Below are 9,448 nucleotides of genomic sequence, written 5' to 3'. Positions count from 1 at the left end.
TGCTAAAGCAGTTATAACCAAAAGCTGTACAGAGTTGGAATTTTTTTTGTCCTTTGTATTTTTTTTTTTGTTAGAAAACAATTTTTTCTCCCCCATAAATACTGTTCAGTTCCCGGCACTTTGTATCAATAATTAAATTACGAACGATAAATATGGCATCATGGATATGTATTTACAAAAAAAAGTTATTACAAAAAGGCAACTGTTATACTAAACGTCACAATCTGGGTAGAATAAACACCACATCCTCATCCTGAAAAATACTGACCGACCCCATCAGACGAGAATACATTCACAAGTGTAATGCTTGGAGAGAGAGAGAGAGAGAGAAGGAGAGAGAGGAGAGCGGAGAAAGAAGCAGCAGAAGAGCTGGAGAGGAAAGTTCAAGACATAACAGGACTTTGGCACGCTTTAAGACTGTAAGTTTAAACAATCACCACTAAGGCGGAGGAGAATTTTCATCCTCATGTCAACATCCCACCGAAAGAAGGAAAAACAAAGCAAATTTAAAATAATTAAAAAAAAAAAGTGGGGAATCAGAGGAAGAGGGACTCGGGCAGGGAGGAAAAAAAAAATTATCAAAGAAATGACTGCGACTGCAAAAAAAATGACAACGACAACAAAAAAGAAATCCAATCCTGAGAAAAGGACATGGCTAGTCCAGCGTCTGGGCTTGCAAAAAAATAGTAATAATTATAATATAATAATAAAAGACCCCCCCCCTCCAGATCCTGGCAGTTAACTAGGTGTAGCCCTATGCGGTCGTCGGTGTGGAAACTCCATTTCCGTGGGAGTGAGCTGCAGTTGGCTTGGGTTGTCCTTTTTTTTTTTTTTTCTTTTTCTTTTTCTCCTTGTTCCCAAAGCATTTGGTCCAGTCTCTGGCCGGGCAGCAGCTGCCTTCACACATACCACTCATTAAAATTGGGGGGCAGTCCAGGGTTGTGGCTGGGGTTACTCTGGAGGGCGGCCGGCGGCGTTTTAGTGGAGTCCTTACTGCCGGCAGAGCCCACCGCAGGGGGAGTGGAGGACTCATACCCCGAACTGGCCGCAGGGGAAGAGTCCGACCCCTGGGATTCGTGCACCTAAAACCAAGAGGCAGAGATGGGAGCGAGCTCGGGGTCCCCGCCACCCCGCTGAGCCGGGCTGGGATGCTCCCCCATGCAGGAGGGAGACCAGCGTCCAGCGGCTCGGCCCTTGCTTGGCCACCCCGTGCATCGGCGGCGAATGAACGCCTCAGCTCCCGGCCACTTTGCTGCAGCGTCCCGGCACGGGGGGGCTGCAGCGTCCCAGCGTGGGGGGGCTGCGGCCACAGGCCGGGTTGCATTCACACAGCCCCTCAGCACTGAACCAAACTCTGGAAACGGGGCAGTGCTTGCACCGGTGGGAAGATGAAAAAAGAAACTACGCCATTTCCCCGGGCTGCACTCCGGTCACGGCCTAGACACCGAAAACCGCTCGGGCCACCCCGGGAGCGTGGGGCTCTGCGGCAGGAACCGCTCAGTTGTGCCCCGTCCCGGGGAAAGGAGCCCTAAGCGCGCCAGCGACTGAGCATCCCTGCTCAGGGAGGAGAGGGCTGGGGCGCAGGGGTGATTACCTTCATGTGTTTCCTAAGTGAGCTGGGGTGGGTGTAGGATTTGTCGCACACCTTGCAGATGTAGGGCTTGTCCGAGGTGTGAACGTGCATGTGTTTCTTCCTGTCGCTGCTGTTGGCGAAGCGCCTGTCGCAGCCCTCAAACTCGCACTTGAAGGGCTTCTCACCTGTGAAATTCAGAGAGGGTGAGGGTGGGCCCTCTCCATCCCCGCCGGCCTCCTCCCAGGACGGCCTCTGTCCCGCTCACCCCACCTCGGGGATGGACCGGCACCCCCCCAAAAAAAAAAAAAAAAAAAAAAAAAAAAAGAAGGGGAAGATGGACAGCAGGGTTTGTTACGTGCCGGATAAATTCAGGTCAGCCTTTGTTACTTTTAATTCGCCTCCCGCCAGACCCGCGCTGTGCTCCGGCGGGGACGGCGGGCAGGAGAAGACCCGACAGAAATTCAGTGATTCGCAGAGTTTTACAAGATGTACTCAAGGACACAAGAGAAAATACGTTTTTATCCTTTCCCCCGACTATTCCCTCCACCCGGGGCGGAGGGCTGAGGGGAAGCCGAGGCTGCAAATAAAAATACTTGGCCAAAAGTATGGCTGATTTAATGAGGAGAGACGCCAATCAGGCCTAAAAATAAAATTAGAAAGGAGAGGAAGTCACCGAAAAATGCGATTCCGTTCGCATTTCTGTGGTTCCCTCCGCAGAGGCGCGCATCCCCCCCACCCCGCACCCCCCCCCCCATCCCCCCGGGGCCTTACCTGTGTGCGTCCGCTTGTGAATCTTGAGGTTTTCGGAGCGGGCAAAGATCTTGCCGCAGCCCGGGAAGGGGCAGGGGAAGGGCTTCTCCCCCGTGTGCACCCGAATGTGGTTGACCAGTTTGTATTTCGCCTTGAAGGACTTGCCTTCCCGCGGACACTCGTCCCAGTAGCAGATGTGGTTGTTCTGCTCCGGCCCCCCGACGTGCTCCATGGTGACGTGGGTGACCAGTTCGTGCATGGTGCTGAAAGTCCGGTCGCAGCTCTTCTTGGGCCGGCTGAGCTGGTTCTCGTCCAGCCACTTGCAGGACAATTCTTGCTTGATGGGCTGGCGCATGTACCGAAAGAAAGCCCCGGGGCCGTGGTGGTGGTGGTGGTGGTGATGGTGGGCCGCCACGTTCATGCCCATATTCACGTTCATGGGGTTGTAGTTGTGGAACTGGGCGCCGGCGTAAGGGTCCGTGCGGGGGCTGGAGACGGCTCGGTAAGGATCCGGTCGCCCGAAGAGGTCCCCGCGTAGCCCCAGGTGCATCTGCCCGTTATCCACATGCCCGTTGGGGGGGGACGTGTGGTTGGGGCTCTGCTCGTGGAGCCCGGGGAAGAGCAGGTAGCCCGGGGTGTCCGGGATGCCGCCGGGAGCGTGTAAACCCCCGGGGGAACCGCCGAAAAGCCCGTGTTGAGCCGTACCGGAGCCGGCGTCCGCGATACCGGAGCTTCGGTTGCGAAAGAGAAAATCGCGAGTGGAGTTGAAGGCGGCGGCCCCGCCGTAGGACGGCACCTGGCCGGCGTGGTGGTGGTGGTGGTGATGGTGGTGGCCCAGGGCGCTGGCGTAGCCCGGTGCCTGCGGCGTGAAGGCCGAGCTCTGCCCAGCGGCGAGGTCGTGCGGGGCCGCGTTCAGCTTGAAGGCGGCGGCGGCGTGCGAGGAGTCCCCGAAGGGGCCCAGCCCCATCCCGGCAGCGGCGGCGTCGCGGCCCGGCATCTCGTGGTGGCGGGGCGCCGCGAAGCCGCCCACCCCCAGCGCCGGGAACTGCGGCCCGCCGTCCAGCAGCATCGTCATGGGCGCGGGGCCGCCGGCGCGGCGGCAGCCTGCCCTCCCCCTCCCCGCCCTCAGGAAGAAAAAAAAAAAAAAAAAAAAAAGTACAAAACCACCCCAAAAAACGCCCCCACCCCCCGCTGCGGGCAGGCGCGGCCCCCGGCCGCGGGCGGGCAGCGAGGCGAGCACCCCCCGTCTGACCCAGTAAAAAAAAAAAAAACAAAACCTAAATAAAATAAACCAAAACCAGCCCCCCAAAGCCGCCCGCCCCCCGCGCCGGGCCGGGCCGAGCAGGCCGAGGCGCAGCGCGGCCACGCTCCCGCTCGGCGCCGTCGGGGCACTGACGGGGCGCCCGCCCGCGCCTCGCACATAAACCAACGCCGGGGCCAGGCCGCGCCGCGCCAATGGGGAGCCGCCGGCCGCCGCGTCACCTGACCCGCCGCCCGCCCTCCCATTGGCGGCGCGCCGCTTGATTGGCACGCGCCCGGCGCCGCCGGGGATGCTGATTGGGCGCGGGCGCCTGGCAGGTAAAACCCGGGGGGGGGGACAGGACGGGGGGGCCGGTACGGACACAGACACGCGGGGACGCCGAGGGGAGCTGCGGGAGCCCCGCGGCCGAGCACCGGCGGGGCAGCCCCGGGCCCGGGCCCGGTGCGTGTCCCCGTGGCTGTCCCGCTGCGTGGCCGTGCCCTCCCGCCCGCCCCCCGCCACCCGGGACGCTGGCCCTGTGCTGCGGAGGGGTAAAGCCGCTGCAAAGCCGCCGCGCTGCTTAAAAAAAAATTAAAAAATGTTAAAACCCGAACCAGCGCCGTTTTTCTGTGTGTTTTTAATTTATTCTGTCTTTTTTAAAAATCTTCATTGACCGATCGCAAGGGCCGAGCCGAACCGAGGGGGCCCGCTCCTGCCCTTCCCCCACCCCCCACTCCCACGGGAGGCGCGGGGCGCGGCATGCCCAGGGCCGGACTAACTTTACCGGCCAGACTTCAGCCGCCGCTCCCCCCTGGTTCCCCCCGCTCCCCGGCCCGAGGGCGGCGGGGGGGGGTGTCGCACCGCGGGCAGCCGGGCTCGGTCCCTTCCCTCCACGGATTTTTTCATACACTCGTTTATCTTTCTTCCTCCCCCCCTCCCCACGTCTCTTTCTTTCCTTTTTCTTTTTTTTTTTTTTTTTCCCCCACCCTGTTTAATTTTATTTTGCAAAGGCAACGTTCTGCCTTGGAATAATTATCAGTTGCAGACAAGCGCTATAAATCCACTCATTTTCTGTTCTGGAAAGCATTTGCAAAGAACTATGGGGAGCAAGAGTGGAAATAAAAGGCAGAAAGAAAGATGGCTGTAATTGTAATATCCTGAGATTTGCTGAGCCCCCAAGTCTGGCCATTGGGCAGGGCTCAGCCTCGCCGCCGGCTTCTCTGCAGGAAACGTAAAATCTGATCAAGTTCAGAGACGCAGCGAGAGCCCGCTTCAAGCAGCGCTTTATAACCGCGGCCCTTTCACATCCTTCCCCCCGACCAGCCCCGGGAAAAGGCTTCGCATTCTTTATTTTAGGGTTTGCAGGGAGGGAAAAAAAAAAAAAAAAAAAGAAAAAAAAAAAGAAAGGAAGAAAGAAAAGGAAAAAAAAAAGAAATGAAAGGGGGGGGAAAGAAAAGGGGAAAAAAAAGAAAAGGGAAAAAAAGAAAAGGAAAAAATGAAAAGGGGGGGAAAGGGGGAAAAAGGCGGAAAAAAAAAAGAAAAGGGAAAAAAAAAAAAAGCCACCCGTATAAAATCTCCTTGAGAGGTGACACCGGTGCCCGTCAAACACCCAAATGTCCCGGGCCGCCAAGAGCAGTCCCCAAGTCGGAAGGTGAGTTCCTCGCCGCCCTCCGCGCACCATCGCAGAACCACGGGAGAGGGCGGGAGCGGGTTGAGGCCGGATCGGAGCCGGTCGGGGGGAGCCCGGCACCGACCTGCGACCCCCGGGGCCGCGCTCCCCACTCTCCGGGCTCTACCTGCCCGTCTGCGGAGGGCTGCGGGGTCATTAATTACCTCCCGCACGTGTTGGGTTTTCTAGGCAACAACAACCCCCCCCCCCCAAAAAAAAAAAAAAAAGGGGGTATAATTCAATTAGCCCGTCAGCTGAGCGGCGGGGAGGGCAGCGCCTCTGAAGTCGCCGACCTGGGGCGACCGAGGGCGACTGACCCCGGCTTGTGCAAGGCCGGACGTGTAGCCCGGCGCATTGTCCGGCCCCAACGGGGATGCTCGGGGCTGGCGGCGGGGGCCGTGCGGGGGCCGTGCGGGGGCTGTGGCTGCCCCCGGTCCGGCTGGGGTGCGGGGGAAAAACCCTCCGGCCCGGGGAGACCGAGCAAGCGCGGCTCCGCGGCGAGAGAAGCTCGGGAAAAAAAAAAAAATTAAAAAATAATTTAATAATTTGGGCGGTTTTGGTTTTGGTGGTTTGGGGTTTTTTTGTGGTTTTTTTTTTTTTTTCGCTTGGAAAAAAATCCCCGCGCGGCGGCACCTTCGGGAACAGCATCCCGAGGGGGGAAGTGGCGGGGGGGGGGGCTGGTAAAAAGAAGCGATCTTAGCTTCGGACGAGGACCCGCCGTTTCAGGGAGGGTTCGGTGGCTCTGCAACGCCGTGCCGCAGTGCACAGGCGGGTCGGGCTGCATCGATTCACCTAGGCATCTTTTTTTTTTTTTTTTTTTTTTTTTTTTCAATACGTTTCCCGTTTCTACTCTGCCAACTTTCCCTGGGTGTGCGCACCCGGTGCACGGCCGTCGGGCGCTATTTTACGCTTCCTGGCTGGAATTTGCCGGCTCGGGGACCAAAAATGACATAAAGCGCATATTTTTTTTAAGGGCATTGTCGGTATGGCCTCTGATTTTTTTTTTCCTCACATGCTTTTATAGTTTTTTTTTAAAGTATAATATATTTTGTACATATTTACCGCTTCAGTAAATTCCATATTTTTCCAGCGGTATTTCTGGCCGGTCCCAATTTATTTTCCAGAGGCGGGGGAACACCGCATCTCTGTTTTTAAAACCCATCTCAATTGCAAACGGGCGAACAACAGCCACTGGAAAATTGGTCTCGCAGGCTCCCCTTCTCCCTTCGTGCTCCCCACGCGAGGGGAAGGCGGAGAGACCCCCAGCTCTACGTCAGGAACAGATTTTCGTGTAATTCTCCTCCACCACCTTTGGGTTTTTTTTCCTCCTTTGGGATAATTTGGGAATTTAACAGCCATAAGCCCTCCCCTGGAAAGCGGCGCGGGTCCACCCGCTCCCATATCCCCGCCGGTGCCCCGTTCCCCTGCGTGTCCTGGCCACCCCCCCCACTCACGCCAGGCTCCCCCCTACCCCCACCCCACCTGGGGATCCCAGGGCCCCAAAGCTGCCCCGTCGCAGCACCCTGAACCGTGCCGGGGTGGGGGAGGAAGACAAAGTCCGGGCCCTGCAGCGCAGGAGGAACACAAAAAAAAAAAAAAAAAAGGTCCCTGTGGGTGCCCACTCGTTACGGTGCATTTCGCAGCGGGGCAGGTGAAATTTCGGCAACGGCCCCAGGAGCGGGGGTGGGGGTCGGCAATTCCGTGGATTTCCCTCATTCCTTCCACCCGGGGTGCGAGGAAAAAAGCAAAACAAACCCAGGGAAAGAGCAAGAAAAATCCCTGCGAGCCGGCCGGCGAGGGGAATATTTTATGCGCCCTAAATACCCTTTAAACCGCGCTGTATGGCCGGTAAATGAACATCCCTAACAAGCGTAAAGACAAGTAGTTTTTCTCCTGCCATAAACATATTGCATCTCCGGCGTAATTAAATGCAAACCAGGAGCGAACGAGACGTTTCCATTGTAGCTGTCACTCAGCCGAGGGGGAATCACATGGACATTTGAACTTCAGGGATACGGGCTGGAGTAAACAGGTCTGAACTTCGGCGAGGGTGATGGGGGGGCGGGGGGGGGGGGCGGGAGCCGAGGAATAGCAAAGGCCGGGCTAGTGGGAAGACCTGAGTGGCGAGGAAATCGAGTTGCCAGCGGGCTCCGTCCTAGCAGCATCCTCGCCCACGGAGCGGGGTTTGTCGAGAATTTGGTGGTGATGGGGAGAAGTGTTGTGTCTCACCCCATCCCCCGCCACTCAAAAAAAAAAAAACACCAACCCAACAAAAACAAACCAAAAAAAACAACCTAAAAAATCATTCAGCTGCATAGGAAACACGCGTGGAGCTCGGAAGCGAGGGAAAACCACAAGGGCGAGTTAGAGCTGGTGCGGAATGAATGGGTCCGGTCGCCCCAAAGAGGCAGGGGATGGCGTAGTGGGGGGACGTCGCAGTCCTGCGGGATGCCCACGCGCTAGTGCCCCCTGGAAGAAGGGAAATCCCCCTACCCGCACAGCCGTCCATACGAGGGACGGTGCGGACCCGGGAGCAGGAGGAGGAGAAAGCCGGACCCGGCTCTACGGCCCGGCCGAGAGCATCCTCGCCCTCCGGCCGCCCCTTTGAATTCCCCCCCCCCAGCGCAGCTCCTCCGAGGAGCGGAGGGGGTGGGGGGAAGCGGCGAATATCTCAATCAGCGAGGAGGTGACCTGTGACCCGGAGGGTGGCTCTATTGTCCCACTCTTGCGGGGGACACAGACTTTCGGCAGCCTTTCTGCGTGACTGAGCCCTCAGGGGCAACCGCAAGCCCCGGGCTCCGGGGAAGCATCCCGGTTTCGGGAGTCGCCAGCCCCGGTATGAGCCATCGGGGCAGAGCTGAGGCCGCTGCCCCCGCGCCGCTTCCGAGCTCCGCACCCGGGGGTGCCCGGCCCCCTCCTGCCCTGGGCCTTTCCCCGACGGCGAACCCGGGTGGGCTGGAGAGACCCCCGCCGGGTGCCCCCGGCAGTGCTGAGGCTGGTGTTGGACCCAGCGATGCTCTGAGGAGATCGCGGGAGGGGATGGGCAGGAGGGGTAGTGCACGGAGGAGCCCCCGCCCAGCTTCTTCAGCCCCATCCCATTCCCCCAAAACCTGCTAGCCCCCACGAACAGGGTTGCAGGAGCCGGAGCCGCCCGTGCCCGCCCGGCGGCGGCGGCCAGCGGGGCCCGGAGCGGGGCCCTGAGCGGGGCCGGGCAGGAGGCGGCGCTGCGGAGCGGCCCGGCCCGGCCCCGACGGCTGCCGAGACCCCGGGCGGCTCCCCCGGGGTTCTCCCGCACCCTGTCCCGTAACAAACTCGTTCCCCGGGTGCCAATCGCCCCATTTGAACCGATAACCCAGGGGCCGCAGGCAGCGGTCTCCAACGGGGGGGAGCTGCCAGACCCAGGGGGGGGGCGGCCTCAAGCTTGTCCTGCCTGCAGCAGTTCCCCAGGGGGGCTGCGGGGACACTCGCGCCCCCAACACTGAGAGCCCCGGGACTCGGGAGCTCTCCTCGCCTCCAGGAGCCCCGGGGGGAAGGGACACACGACGGACGCGGAGTTTCCTCTCGCTTCCATCCCTTCTTCCTCAGCACTGGGCACAGACGCGGCCCAGAGCCGGAGGGTCGGCAGCGGGAGACCCTCGCTCCCCGCGGCCCCTGGCCGGGGGCTGCAACCGGCCGGGACTCCCCGGAGCGGAGCCGTCCAGGGCTGGGACTCCCCGGCGGCGGGCTGCAGGGCAGCCCGGTGCAGGAGAGAGCCGTCGAGGCGGGGCGGGTAGAAGTGCAGGTGGGCTCCGGCCGAGGGGGTCGGGTCGGGCCAGGTTCCCCAGCATCACCTCCGGCGGCCCCGTCCCTGCGCACGGACAGGAACAGCGGCCGCGGGCACCCAGGGTGCCTCCCGCCGCCCGGCGTCCCCTAAAGATGGGGACACGATTTCGCCAGCCCCTAGGACGTGTGGGAACAACGTGTTGAACGATCTAAAGCCTATTAAAAAAATTATATATATATATTAAAGTGTGGTCAGTGCCGTTTCCATTGCTCAGCTTTCGCCGTCCTCCCTCTAGCCGCATCGCCCACCGACTCTCCCCTCAGTCACCGGGGGGCTTTCCCCGAGGTGTTTGGGACAGCACCGAACTCCCCTCCGCCCCGGGGACCCGTCCCCGCCGGTCCCCTTGGGCTGATCTGCCCTTTCCCTTTTCCTCTGTTTTTTGTTGGTGGTTTT

The 9,448-nt window shown here is 59.8% G+C and overlaps 1 protein-coding gene across 1 annotated transcript; it reads right to left on the bottom strand.

The window, feature by feature from the left end:
• Positions 1-382: 382 nt before the first annotated feature.
• ZIC3 (Zic family zinc finger 3) lies at positions 383-3,398 on the bottom strand. The gene is made up of 3 exons (XM_086756362.1): positions 2,345-3,398; positions 1,595-1,758; positions 383-1,082 (listed from the first exon to the last, which is right to left on the bottom strand). The coding sequence occupies exons 1-3, from the start codon at positions 3,396-3,398 to the stop codon at positions 900-902; spliced, it is 1,401 nt and encodes a 466-aa protein (XP_086612488.1). The 3' UTR covers positions 383-899.
• Positions 3,399-9,448: the final 6,050 nt, after the last annotated feature.

Source organism: Chlamydotis macqueenii, chromosome 11, assembly GCF_036417535.1.
Source record: "Chlamydotis macqueenii isolate bChlMac1 chromosome 11, bChlMac1.mat, whole genome shotgun sequence".
In the NCBI taxonomy this organism is placed as follows: Eukaryota; Metazoa; Chordata; class Aves; order Otidiformes; family Otididae; genus Chlamydotis; species Chlamydotis macqueenii.
Note: the sequence above shows the minus strand (reverse complement) of the source record. Positions and strands in the feature narration are given on the sequence as shown.

What these genes read in the sequence shown, in the direction of transcription:
- ZIC3 (XM_086756362.1), bottom strand. Translation starts at nt 3,398, where the DNA reads ATGACGATGCTGCTGGACGGCGGGCCGCAGTTCCCGGCGCTGGGGGTG. An exon ending in TCACAAGCGGACGCACACAG is followed by an intron (nt 1,759 to 2,344) that starts GTAAGGCCCCGG and finishes TGAATTTCACAG; the next exon opens with GTGAGAAGCCCTTCAAGTGC. An exon ending in CACTTAGGAAACACATGAAG is followed by an intron (nt 1,083 to 1,594) that starts GTAATCACCCCT and finishes TCTTGGTTTTAG; the next exon opens with GTGCACGAATCCCAGGGGTC.